Source organism: Arvicola amphibius, chromosome 3, assembly GCF_903992535.2.
Source record: "Arvicola amphibius chromosome 3, mArvAmp1.2, whole genome shotgun sequence".
Classification (NCBI taxonomy): domain Eukaryota; kingdom Metazoa; phylum Chordata; class Mammalia; order Rodentia; family Cricetidae; genus Arvicola; species Arvicola amphibius.
In genome coordinates, this window is record NC_052049.1 from 140233904 (window position 1) to 140248304 (window position 14401).

The 14401-nt window shown below is 47.7% G+C and overlaps 1 protein-coding gene across 2 annotated transcripts in view; it reads right to left on the minus strand.

Moving 5' to 3' along the window:
• The window catches only part of Cgnl1 (cingulin like 1), a 151119-nt gene that overhangs the window by 3910 nt on the left and 132808 nt on the right, over nt 1-14401 (minus strand). For both annotated transcript variants that reach the window (XM_038321669.1, XM_038321668.1), the window contains exons 14-18: nt 11399-11488; nt 2349-2432; nt 1331-1455; nt 372-480; nt 12-175 (exon numbers count right to left, since the gene is read on the minus strand). In XM_038321669.1, the coding sequence (XP_038177597.1) occupies nt 12-175; nt 372-480; nt 1331-1455; nt 2349-2432; nt 11399-11488 (572 nt within the window). The remainder of the gene's footprint in view (nt 1-11; nt 176-371; nt 481-1330; nt 1456-2348; nt 2433-11398; nt 11489-14401) is intronic.

The following is a 14401-nucleotide window of genomic DNA, read 5'->3' on the forward strand; positions in this document are numbered from 1 at the left end:
CCTCTCCCCACCTTAAGCCCTTCTTCAAAGAGTTGAGCTGCCCCTGCAGCTGCTCGTTCACTCCTATCTGGTCTTCCAGCTCCCGCTGTAGCTTCTTCTTCGCGCTCTCCAGTCTGTCGATCTCCTCTTCAGCCTCCTCCACCTGGCGCTTCATGGCTTTCAGGCGTAAGCTCAGCTGTGTGAGTAAGGAAAAACGGAGGTTGAGTGTTGGCGCTGGAAAAGCCAGAGCAGGAGATGCCACGGAGACCCGGCTTACTTCCCCAGGCCCCCTGCCTCACAGGAAAAGGGGGAGCATCCTGGGGGATGAGTGTAGCAGGGGACGTGGTACACTCACGCCACCTGCCCCAGACTGGGACAGAGACTCCTCTCACCTGGTCTTTCTGGTCAGTCAGTGACAGATGCTCGTCATCCACTTGCATCACCAGCTCCTTCACCTTCCTCTCCAGCCTTCGGTTGTTGAGCTGCAGGTTGGCCCGATCCCTGGAAGCAGAGAAAGCAGAATAGAACACAACCTCTTATTCTTGGCCCCACAGGAAGCTCAGACTGGAAGGAGGAGATGAGACTCCCCAGACACAGGAGCCTAGTCAGCTCAGGGACAGAGAAAAACAACTATATGGGAAGAAAGAGCTGCTGGGATCAAGGGAGTAGAAAGGGAGCCCCAAGAAGGGCAAGACTCTCCCAAGGTTGGAGGGCCAGAACTCAGAAGTGTCCTGAGTTCCTCCATTGCTGAGCTTAACTTTTGAAGCAAAGAAACACAGACCATCAGTAGCTGGGGTCTGTGCCAGTCAGATCTAGAAATCTTACTGAAGCTATGTACGTATATGCTAGGAAGGTGGTGGGCAGGGGACCGACCAAGTTCACAGTGGTGCTAATCATTGGGCTGGGACTTCGTGATTATCTCAGAAATCACTTTTTTGAGAAGGGGTCCCATATCTTCCCTACCCACTGAGGAAAGACTGGCCCCTTTGCTGGTATGTAGTTGGCAACTTCTGTTTGAATGTACCTGCCCTCAGGGCCACAGCAGCCCCCCATGGCTCAATCTGGCTCCATTCTGGCTCCAACTCAACAGCTTACGAAGCATCCCGCTTTGTTTAATAGGATGCAGACAGACAGTAGCCAATTGTGACCCAACCCGAAGTTTCGGTCCAGGCCACCTTACCACTTACACTGCTGGAGCTCAGCGTTTCCATCTGAGAAACGGAAGCAACTGCAAGGCTGGTCTTGGCTCTGCCTTTCAGGGGTGCTGAAAGCATGGAAAGAGATCCAACCTACCAGCCCTAATGAATGGCCAGTGCCTGCCTGGCCCCTGCCCTGTCCAGGCTGGACTCACCTCTCCTCACTTTCTAGTTGGTCCTCCAGCTCTGCGATCCTGGCTTCCATCTGCACCACCAGGCCCTCTTTACTGGACCTGTAGGAACCTTCCAGGTGGACAATCCGGCTCTTTAAGTCTTTGTTCTGAAATCAGACAGGGGCCTGTGAGGGATTTGGTAGGGCATGCTCTTATACAAGGGGCCTGTGAGGGACTCTGTTGGGCATTCTCTTAGACAGGGGCCTGTGAGGGGCTCAGGGCCTGTGAGGGACTCGGTTGGGCATGCTCTTGGACAGGGGGCATGTGAGGGGCTTGGTTTGTCAACAAGGGGCCTGTGAGGGGCTTGGTTTGTCAACAAGGGGCCTGTGAGGGACTCGGCTGGGCAGGCTCTTGGGGCAGAGAAGCATAGTGAGCAGAGTCAGGAATTTGGTCAGTGCCTAGGCACCAGGGGAATCCCAGAGATTATACCAGGAAACGGCTTTGAACGCAGGTCTTAGCACATCAAAGGAGAGACGTTGCCTTATGAGCCTGGATGAAAGGGCTGGCATGTGTCAGCCATGGGCATCCCTTTTACCAATTAGTGTGTAAAAGACTGATCTTATTGATCCTTCTCAGCCCCTTTGTTTTTTAATGGGATGATTATTTTCCATCCCCTTTACACTGGACTTGGGCCCTCCCATGTTGATGGCTTTTTCATCATTGATTATAGTCATATAGCTATTTTAAAATATTATCTTTTGATGCTGAATCCTCCTTATATGTTGCAACCTTGTGGCCAGTTTCTCAGTGAGTCACCTTGTCGGCTAGGAGTCTCACTGAACTGGAGCCAGAATTCTGTCTGTTCATGACAGAGACCTGGGCCTTCAGCAGAGAACCTCAGCCTCCAGGAACGGCTGATGTTGTAGGTGAGCATGAACTTCATCCTGTCCCTCACCTCAGTGCTCCACATGCTGACCCTGGGGCAGGGAAAGCCTCTACCGTACTCCCATAGGAAAGTACTAGGAGCGGGAGGCAGGAACTCATGGAATGGCTTCCTCACCTGTCTCTCTAGGGAAATCTTGTCACACTCCAAGTCTTGCTTGGCAGCTTTCTCCTGAAGTAGCTCGCTTCTCATCTGCTCCATCTACAACAAGCAGAGCAAAAGCCACAGGGTTAAAACTTGGTTCTCCTATTTTTTCTACTGGCATGGTTTTTATGAAGGAGGCCTATGCAGGGGTACCCACTGTGCTGCTTGCTCTTGGGTATAAGACCTTTTTCTTAGATGCTCTTGATCCTTTGATGATTGTAATAATAGTTAACAAAAAATAACAATAGTCACTGTAGCCATACTGAATTGTTCTTTCCATATTTATCACGGAGGTTCTAGGAATGGGGACCTATAGGATCTCCATGTCCTATGACTCAGGGACCATGGCTTCCGGTGCCACAAGATTTGTCAGCTCTGCCTGATCTGAGGAATGCAGGGACAGTTTGACAGTTTGCACCACGGACTGGCAGCTACTCAAGCCTCAGCTCCATGAGGGCTCGCCTCTGTGCCACTCTGCAAGCCCACATGTGCTGCACAGTCTCGTAGCTACCCTCAGGAACCACTGACACCTACCACAGCACAGAGACACTGCTGACATGAAAGATGAAGACATCACCACAGGCTAGACCACCACAAACAAACCTATTTCATAGAATATAGCCCCGAATTCCCAAATCTGAAGAGATTCAAGATGTTCAAAGTATCCCAACTAGATTCATTCAAAACAGTACGTCATCAAGGTTATTATAGACAACACGTCACAAATAGTGTTGTCACAAATATAAGGCAAAGATGGAATCATAATAGTAGGCAGAAGAAAGTGTCAAGTCACCTATACTGAGGGTCTTCTGATCTTAAAGCACATTTCTCAACAGAAACCTTACAGGCTAGAGACTATATTCAAAATATTGAAAGGAGTAACGTGTAGACACCCAGTACTATGCCCACAAGTTAGTCTTAATAACTGAAAGAAAAAGTATTCCCCAGATAAGCAGAAACAGAATTCATCTAAACCAGACAGTCCTACAAGAAATATTTAAGGAGGCCGACACTAAAAATGAAAAGATAACAATAATCCTGAAAACCATCTATAAAACCCAGTAGAAGAACAGATGATACACAAAAGAGAAAGGGAATCTAACATACACAGATGAGAAAAACAAATCACAAAATAAAAGACATAGGAAAGAACAAATACATATAAAATAAGCAGAATGTAGTTGACAGATGGGAATGTATATTTATCAATAACAGCCTCAAATGTGAATGAGATACACACAAAGGAAGCAAGACATGGCAGCAAGTGCAAAGCACTAAACATGACAGAACACACAGAATGATTAGTCAAAGACCACGTGATCAACCAGACAGGACACATGATCATGTCTACAGATAGGGACAAAACATTTGATAAGGTTCAGTCTGCCTTTGTAATGGAGGACCTGGAGTTCATTTTGCTAACTGAAATAAGACAGTGCAGAAAGACAAACAATGCTATCACTTTTGTGGTGATTAAGGGGAAGAGTGATCAGAATCTGAGAAGGATGGTGGGCAAAGGGGGTAGAAAACTAAATAAGGGACATCAAGACCACAAAAATGCAGTCACGACTTCTGCTTCTTTCTTGGCACAACAAGGTAACTTTTCATTTTAAAAGAGAGAACATCACTGGCTGGGCATTGTTAACACACACCTTTAATCCCAGCACTCAGGAAGCAGAGGCGAGAGGATCTCTGAGTTCGAGGCCAGCCCGGTCTACAGAGGTAGTTCCAGGACAGCCAGGGCTACACAGAGAAACCCTACCTCAAAAACCAAAACAGAAAAAGGTGAGAGAGCATTAAGTTGGGTGGATTGGGGATGTGGGAGAGGAACTGGGAAGAGTTGAGGACGGGGAATGAATATTATCAAAATATACTGTATGAACTTTCTCAGAATAAATAAAATTATAAAGGGAAACTATAAAGTTAGGAGGCTCTGTGGGGGTGAAATACGTTGAATACATGTATAAAATTCTCAAAGAATAAATAGTATTGCATTAAAAATTATTAGTTGTTGAAGAGATGCTAGTACTTATTGCCCTAACTAGAAAATAACCCACACGTTCAGTGACCACAATGTACCCTATGAAGGTATTCAAAGATTAAGACACAAAAACAAAACACCCAAGTCCAGTTCCCTTAGGCCGTCCTTGTACAGAGCAAGGTAAAAATGCCAAGGATACAAAAGCCAAGCAGAGAACATGGGGCACTCCAGTGGCCACTTCCGCCCACTTAGCCCAGAGCCCTCAAGAGTCACATGCTACTGAAAGGCCCTGGGCTCACCCCTGTGACTGCTTGGTAATGAATGCAGACTCACAGCCTGCTCTGGGACACAGGGTGCCAGGCATGCCTCCTCGGGGAAACCATACCGCTCACACCCTGGGGCACAGACCCGCCCCTGAGGGACACTGTGTGGAAAGGAGCTCCACAGACAAGCAGCCTGGCCCAGCTTCTCCTCCCCCTGGGCCCTCGCTCACAGAACGGGGGCTGCAGGTTCCTATACCTGAGCAAATCAGCCCACAAGGGTCCTTTCCAGTTGTCTGGAACAGCAGGTGTTGGTGATTGCCCTATCTGTTCAGGAAGCCAGAGAACCCCACCCTATCCTGAAGAAAAGGGAAATGAGTCCCCCAAATGAAGGGAGGCGGAAGACCCAGATGCTAGTCAAGAAATCGAGTTGTTGTGAGATCTGAGGCCGACAACAGCAGAACCAATAAAAAGCCAACAAAGCGAAGACATCCTCTCCCTGCAACCGTGCAGGGAACTAGATGGGTAACTGGCATGGCCCTGCTCCAGTCATGTACCGTGAATGAGCCTGTTAAGCCTTCTGGAAACTCCCAGGCAGGTGCCATCACATGGGAGAGTCAGGACCATGTCTGGATCAGATTTGGATGGAAGCAGCTTGGGGCGTTTACTCTTGGGCTTCTGACAAAAATCCCTCAGTTCTTGATGTATGGGAAAACCCTACACGAAGCAGTGTGTTGGCGGGGAGTTCTGCAGAGTTCCAAAGGAAGTGTCCACAGGAGAGTGTGTGGAGGACACAGAGGACCGACCGCCGTCACGTCACAGTGCTGGGTCCTGCTGGCTCTGGGTGTAGCAGCACTGTGACTAATTACAGCAGCAGCCACTGGCCTCAGCCAGGGCACCTCCTAGAAAACAGACCTCCCATATGGCAGAGCTCTAAGATGGGGGTGGGAGGAGCAGGGAGGACAGGGATGGGGACTTGGGGGGAGCAGGGGCAGACACAGACATTTCTGAAGGTCTCCGCAAGTTCAAGCCCTCCCTGGAGAGCTCCGGGGAAATGAAAAACAAAAACAAAATGGCAGCTCTTCATCCCCCACTGCGTCCCCTCAAGAGAAGGCTATTAAAATGGAAGTGCAAAATAAATCAGAAGAACAGGAACGAATAAAACGCAGCCATAAAAAGCTCAACAGTGACAGTAGCCAGGCAGGCAATGTTTCTTGAGTCTCGGAAAGCACAGATTCTACTCCATGCTTCCAAAGAACAGCCTGACACTAAACTCTAAAATAAATCCACCCTGGGGAGCCTCAAGGAGTTCTGCCTGGCATAAGGAGAGGTGGCAAGAGGAATGGTTTCACCACAAACTCTGAGGCTCAACTCAGCACCCAGATCTTCAGAACTAGGCGCAAGGCCCGAGGTCACGTTCTCACCCTTGTTTGGACCCGGGGAAGTCAGGGTGAGGCTGCAGAAATACTTCGTGTTCGCCTGTGTTTTACCTGCTATTTACCCTTCAGCTCTGTTAAACGGACCGAACCAAATGCTGCAGTCAAATTAAAACCTACAGGAACATAGGCAACAGCCCATGGCAGCTGGACTGAATGAAAGCTAACCATGGAGTATTTGGATAGGAAACCACAGAGCTGATTCTAGCAGCCTGCAGCGTCAGGATATGCATGACTCGAGCTAGCTCGGTTAGAGGCTGTAGCCTTTTGGGCTACTGAAAAGCCAGAGATATTTATAATTGCTAATAATTATAGCCTCCTGACTTGGGTTTCTCAATGAGCTGTGAAGGGGTTGTCAAGCCTACGCTCTTGGACTGGTGTTAAAAATTATATCCTGAGAATTATCATCGGTCAACTTGCACAGTCGAGCTTTGGGTAGCTGGTACAGGAAGATGCAGTTCTGAGTCTGAAGTCGCTTTAAAAGAGGAAACCCCACTTTGGTCTCCTACTTTCCTCCTGAAAGCAGGCTATTTGGAGTCTCATTTACTGGTTCCTATGTCCCCAGGTACTGAGGAGCAGGTGCGAGCCAGCCACAAGGGAGCAGTTTCTGAAAGTGACTGTCTCATGCCTCCAGGTTTGCTCACTGGGATTTGTCTGGCAGTTTCCAAGGCAACCTTGTGAGCCATTGCGAAGATGGTGATGCTACCCCATCTTTGAAGTTGGTTATTTCCCCCCTGCCTGGCAGCTGTGGCATGGGATGAGTCAACTTACCACTGTGTTGGGTCATCCTGACTTTCAAGACTTTCAAGTCTTTGACTGCCCAGGCTTGCTGTGTGCACTGAGCTCCCAACAGTGGTATACATAGCAATGCCCACTGAGCCAGGATACTGGCCTACGCAGTACATTTAAAACTCAACAGGCTAGGCCTGGAGAGATGGCTCAGAGGTTAAGAGCACTGGCTGCTCTTCCAGAGGTCCTGAGTTCAATTCCCAGCAACCACATGGTGGCTCACAACCATCTGTACTGAGATCTGACGCCCTCCTCTGGCGTGCGGGCATACATCAAGACAGAATGTTGTATACATAATAAATAAATCTTAAAAAACAACTCAACAGGCTAGACTTCTTTCTACCTGAGCCCTTTACACATATGAGAGTCAAAAGAGGCAGAGGTCAAAATAGCCCTTGGGTATCTTAAGTGCTATTATCATAATTATTATTGTTGTTATCATTTGAGATAAGGTCTCATGTAGCCCAGGCTGGCCTCAAACTTGTTATGTAACCAAGAAAGGCCATGAACTCCTTGCCCTCACCTCTCACCCACGCTGGGATGACCAGTGTATACCACTATATCCAGTTATGAGGTGCTGGGGAATAAATTCAGAGCTTTATGGGTACTGAGCAAGCACCCTGCCAACTAAGCCACATCCCCAACCCGTGTAATGTTACTCTTAAGTTGAAGAGCTTTAGAATCTGATTGAAGGATGGAGCCAAACTGTGGCCCTACCTCTTACCAGTTATGCCGCTGTAGGCAGGCAGTGACTATACCTTCCAAGTCCTGAAACAGCCAAGAAAGCATGCAAGGAAATCCTGAAAAATCCTCAGTGTGGTTGGCAGGAGTCATGGAAGGAAATGTTTAGTTTGGTTTTATGGCACTGGGGATTGAATCTGGGGCCTCCCGGATGCTAGGGAAGTAGAGCAGCACGGGGCTGCATCCCTGGTCCTCTTATTCGGAGACAGAATTTCACCAGTAATCTGCCCAGGCTCACCTTGCACTCACTCTGAAGCTCAGGCAGGCCTTGAATTATAATCCTCCTGCCTCAGCTACCTGAATTAGCTGAGTTTTTAGATCTCCTACTGGGCCTGGCAGAGAAACAGAGTTCTGGAGAAAGAAAGGTAAAAAGGGTTTTCTGGGATTTCAAGACACAAGCCAAAGCCTGTTAACACAGTGAGCTCCTCAGCCGCTCTCCTGGAGCTTACATGAAGGCAGGTGGAAGCCTTTCTGTTCTGTGATGAGAAAATGGACAGACACTCCTCCCCCGTTATAAACACGGTGTTCTGCCAAAGCGAACCCATTCCATCTCAGCATCAGCCATGTTTGAAAGTCAGTTCAAGCCTCAAAAAGTGTGGATTTATCTTGATTAGGATTCTCCAAGTCTATCTACTATCCTGAGGATGTATGGAAGAAACACCCCCAGACTCAGAAGGTAAATAATAATGGGTAAAGTATAAAAACACAAGTATCAACACACACACACACACACACACACACACACACACACACACACAGAGCAAAGCCAGAGGCATAGAATAGAGTGTTCTCACAGCAGCCGCCTTCTCTGGCCCTGGGAGCAGCCCAGTTAAGGTCTTCTTGGCCTTAACTTACCCCCGAGCTCTGACACTGACCTTCTGAAACACTGTCTGTGCTTCACTGTCTGCCGAACAACATCCCATACCTCCCACTGCCTTGAGGATTTTTACAACCATTCAAGAGCCTGGATCTGTCTCTCGAAATGTGCCTCCTCTGCTTTCCTCATGGGTGGTGGCACACGCCTTTAATCCCAGCACTTGGGAGGCAGAGGCAGGCGGAGCTCTGTGAGATCGAGGCCAGCCTGGTCTACAAGAGCTAGTTCCAGGTCAGGCTCCAAAGCTACGAGCATTCTTGGTTTTGCATCTCATGCTGATCTCCAATCTGCTCTAGAGATGCCACACCCACTCAGCTGAGCTACTCTCAGCCAGATCATTCCTTCAAAGCTGACTCTGGCCTTTGTGGCCGGTCCCTCGCTGGCCACTGGAGTGCTTCACTTGGTATTTAGTATCTGCGCCATTTATTGTTGTTATCTGCTTCTTAAATGTTCATCTCCAGAACCAGGCGTGCTGGACACTGCCGTGCGTGCAGCTGTGTTTGCTGTGTTTTGCAGGCTCCGTAGTTAAAACGCTGTCTTTGGAAAAAGGAACCTCGAGCCTGCCTCTACAGCTAGCTGTCACACAACTCTGGCCAAAGCCCTTTATGGCTCTGGGCCTCAAACCTCATCCATTACAGTCAAGGAGATTTGACCTCTGATGTCCTTGTGAGACCTAAGGAAGACCTTAGTCTTCCAGTACTATCGCTGGAACCCTTTTATCTAACCTGTTTCCTTAAGACCTAATCACCGGGACTAGGGAAACGTCAGGGATGTATTGGAAGGAAGGAGTTAGAAGAACTTAGAAATAATGAGTTTTAAGTAGAGAACAGAAAACTTTAACTTTTTAAAGAAAGCAAGAGTTAAAAAAAAATCTTTTTCCATGCTTTCTCTTTTCAGTGCCTAAGAGCAGTTTGCTGGAAATCCAGGGTAAACACTGTTCAAGATTCAAGGTGATGGGTACTACTTTCTGTCATCTAGTAGCCAGCCCTTGCTAGGGGTATCAGGACGTCAGAACTAACAAGGGAGAGAAGAGAGTTCAGCTTTTAAGAGTCTCTCTTGGCTGTGAGAATGTCAGACAGCCACAGGCACATGGCTCTGGAAGGCCCCCACTGGCCAGGGCCTGTCTGTCTATACCCAAAGTCCTCTAGACAGAAAAACCAGCCTTGCCTCAACCTCTTCTTTAAGGAAAATGCTTGTTGGTGAGGCAAGGAGCATCCCTTTAAATGTCCTTCTCAAATCAGGAGGCATCAAAGGCCAGAAGTGGTCAGAGAACTCAATCTATGGGTATCACTCAGCAGCCATGGTGGCACACACCCGTAACCCCAGCACTGAGGCTGAGGCAGGAGGATAGAGAGTTTGAGGCTAGCCTGGGCTTTATAGCAAGACCCTATCACCGACAACCATGGAGGGAAGGAAGGAGAAGCACCCATCTGTCTTGGGGCTGCTGTTCTGCTTTGTATCAGTCTCTACCTCAGTGTGAACCTGACGTCACTCTTTCCATTGACAGCAAACATGGGCCTTGCATTCCTCCCTTACAGAAATGGTGGAGGAGGCGAAGAGGGCTAACAGTGGCAGGCTGGAGTGGGGAGCTTCAGAACCTTCTTCATAAATAGCTTCATCTTGCTTCTGTTTATATGTGAGAAACGGTCTCATGTAGCCCAGGCTGGTCTAGAACTCAATACATAGCCAAGGATGGATGATCTTGAACTTCTGATCTTCCTGCCTTCACTTTCTTGGATCACAGCCATGCATTACCAAGCCAGTTTATACAGTGCTGGGAGTTGAGCCCAGGGCTTTGTCCATGATGGGCAAGTACTCTACCAGCTGAACATCTCTCACCTCAGCCTCATTTTCGTAGACTCGATGATCTGGGAATTTCCCCAAAGTTCCATAGGAGCCTGCACTGGAACAGGCCTGGCACCACCTACAGAGTGTCCTTCCCAACAGCCCCCAGGCTAGTGTCCTCATCTTCTTCCTGTCTGGACCTCAAGTTCTTGACTCAGTGGAAAATTTTCCACACTGACCACTGAGGCGAGCAGTCACATCCCCAATGACCATGTTCAGCGAGAGGAAATGACCAGAGGCATTCTCGGACCAGATAGCTCATGGTCCTGGAGTAGCTGAGCAATGGAGGCACTGTGTTCTGGTTCAGCAAGCCTATGGTTTGTTTTGGGGTGTGAGTCATGGAACTGGGAACTGGTTTTAACTGCCTGGATATTGACAAGGTGACACACTTCTCACCATTCTTCCCCCTGTGCTTACGGTCACAAGGCAGGCTGACAGAACAAACCCACGGCATTCCTGTCATTAGGCATGCTTAGCAGGTTCTGGAATGCCCCGGGGTAATGCAGATCCTTAGCCAAACTGCAGGAATACCTAACAGAAGAGCTGTGAGTCCAGTAAGACTTTGGGGAGCCAATGTCAAGGTTGGGGTTAGGGTTAGTCACTCTCTAAGCCTCTACTGCTTGGGCTTCTGAATGCTGTCCCACCATCAGTATGTCTTGGGGACCAGAACTAGCCCCAGTAGCCTGGCTTAGAAGTCCCTTAACAAACCATATCCCATAGCCCTGAGTACCAGGCTTCCCAAGGACGCCTGCCCATATCAGAAGGGCGGGCGGCAAAGAAACCAGAGAGTACCTCAGCTTCAGCTCTGAGCCAGGGCTGCCAGCCCAGCAATGACAGCACTTTGCCCCCAAACCTCCAGCCTAGTCGCCCTGAGTTGGACAGACAGCCGTTGGCTCATTGTAGCTAATATATCACTTTTTGCAGTCACTGTAGAAAACCTCTCTCGTGTTACTAATTCCTTCCCTCCTAGTGGCTTGTTATGGTAAAGATTACCAAATCTCCCATCGCAATCTCTGTGGCAAGAATGGATTCCTCCTGGCTCTAACCAAATCCCCAGGTTCAGCCTCTCACATTCATCCCTGACCGCTCCCTCATACCTGCTCCCTGCTCCACGTGATCCTCTCAGACAGCAAATCAGCGCTGGTTCTTTCTTCTTCCAGTTCCATCTCCAGCTGGGACACCTTTTCCTGAGAAAGGGAAACATAAACAGGTTTCTTCACTTACACAGGGTTAGGAGCAAGAGGGGAGCCCATGTGAGGAAACCCCAAGGACAAATGATGTTAGGGCTTGGGAATATAAGACATTTATTTCTTTCCCCCTTTCCTTCCCTCTCTTCCTTCCTAAAGGATTCATTGTGATCTGTATGGCAAGAGCATTTCTCCTGTATCCCAGGTTAGCCTTGAACTCCTGAGCTTCCTGCAGCTACCTCCCAAGTGCTGGCACTACAAGAGTGTGCCTGTTTGTTGGGTGCTAGAGATTGAACTCAGAGCTTTACTTACGCTAGGCAAGTACTCTACCAGCTGAGCTACACCTCTACCTCCAGCCCTTATACATATAGTTCTTGTTCTGTCCAAAGCAAGTATTTTAAAAACATGTATTTTGTTGCTTTTGTGATACAATTGGGCATGCAGAAATCTATAAAAGGAGAACAGGTATTACCCTAAGCCCCAGTGTTTTAGTTATGTTGGTATATATTATGTTAGTATCTTAAACAGGTCCCTCTTAAAGTCAACATATAGTCTGAAAAGCCACCCCAGGACATTCCTGCAAATGCTTCATGCTCAAGAGGCTTGCTCCTGTGAGCGTGGACACATGATTCCCGCCTGCCTCTTCTTTACAGTCCCCGTGAACTTGGCAGTGGACAGTTCCAAATCTATACAGGATTGCACAGGACAGTGGTGGTCTAGCCTAGTAAATTCACCATCATAGAGGACTGTTTCTCTGACCTCTCCTCGATATCCCTGGCAGTTAAGTGAAAAGCATTTCAAAGTAGTTTCATGGATGAAAGAAAGAGGCTCGGACTGGAGAAATGGCTCAGAGGTTAAGAGCATTGCCTGCTCTTCCAAAGGTCCTGAGTTCAATTCCCAGCAACCACATGGTGGCTCACAACCTTCTGTAATGGGTCTGGTGCCCTCTTCTGGCCTGCAGGCATACACACAGACCAAATGTTGTATACATAATAAATAATAAATAAATATTTAAAAAAAAAAAAGAAAGAGGATCCCCACTCAGCGTGCTGACCCTGGTGGCTGGGAGACTGAGCCTGTGTTTCTTGTCTCCAGTAGATTTTTCATAGGTCTGGGTAAAGTTGGAGCCATAGAAGCTTTTTTATGTATATTTCTAAAAGATAATTTTTTCATTTTTTAAATTTTATGTATATGAATGTTTTATCTGCATGTATGTGTACCGCATGCATGCAATGCCTGTGGAGGCCAGAAGAGGGCATCAGTTTTCCTTGGACTGGAGTTACAGGTGGGGTTGTGAGTCGTTGATTAGGGTTAGGGTCCTCTGGAAGAGCTGCCACCCACTCTTAACCACTGTGCCATCTCTCTAACCCCAACTGATGCTTTTTAAAAACCCAACACTTTGATGGAGCTTTCAAAGGCAGCACTTGTACCACTGCCAGAAATGATTGACAACCAAGAATGGCTCTGTAAACAACAGAAATGAAACACTCAGAACTTGTGTGCATGATGAACTGTCAGTGAAGAAACAGCCTTGTTGGGGAGTGACCAGACCCTCCAGGGAGGACCAGCAAGACGGCCGAACAGGTAAAAGCATTTATAGGCCAGGGAGGACCAGCAAGATGGCCGAACAGGTAAAAGCACTTATTACAAAGCCTGAGACTAGAGTTCAAGCTCCATAGTCTACATGAAAATGAAGAGAACTGACTCAACAAAGCTGTCTTCTGTCCCCTACACTCATACTGTGGTGTGCATTGGTGTGCACATACACACAATAATAAATAAAATAAGATAATGTCAAAACCTATAAAGAAACTCAGAAGCTCTCTCCTGGGAGCAGAAAGTCCCAGAAACTAACTCTTCACCAACGAAGCCAGCCGTCTCCCTAGCCCAGCCAGCTGTTTTTAACCAGGGTGTCTAGGCCCTAGAGCGATCCATCTCTACCTTGGCTTATCTGAAAGTGACTCCCTAAAGAGATCAGAAAGAAAATTTTAGAAAAATGTAGCAGCCCCATAAACAAAACAGTAAAAGCGCCATCAGGCTACTCTAGTCTCTGAGCGAGGCCCATCTAATAAAATAAATCTCCATGGGTTCAAACTTCACTTCCTAGATACAAACTGTGAAGCACCCTGGAGCTCTGAAAAAGCTATTTCTGTTTATTTGCAAGGCTGAATGAGGAATTCATTGATTTTGAGCCTAAGCCATCTCTCGCTGGCCTTGAGCGCCAGGCCTGTCTTTTATCAAAACCCTCACAATGTTAATGTCGTCCCGAAAGTCTGAGGCTTGTTTTTCAGTCTCTCTTATTCTCTAAATTCCACTGGTGGTGGGGGGCACACATGTGTTTCTGATTTAGGATCAATTTTTCTCTTACAAATTATTCCTTTTTAGCAATCCAGGTTCTTCCCATCGTCTCAGAGGACCATGGACACTGAGGTTCTGGTATTTTATTTATATGGTTTTGCCTTTTTTTCCTCAAGGATTATGTATTAGGCTTATGAATACTCATCCCCAGCTGGTGTCTGCTTTGGGCAGTCTCAGAGATGGCAATGAATTGGACCATAGTTTGCTGACAGCTCTAGCAACGTTACATACGCGCACACAGAAAGATGGGCCAGGAATAAGAATGGACTGTGTGGTTTGGGGTGGGTGGTTTGGAGTCTAAGGCACAGTGTGGATCCTGACTGGACAGTCAGCAGTCTTGTAGGGGAAACATTGCTGAAGGGACACAGCGCTATCAGCTAAGCACCATCTTTGGGGAGCGACTTATATCTTCTTCAAAGCAATGAGGCCAGTAGACTAAATTACACCCTTCACTCCTTCCAGCTCCAACACACAACAGAAAAGATCTTAAAACGTCAAGCTAGAAAGAGTAAAAAACCCGAGACATCCCACATAGGAAACATTCCCCGGTGGCCC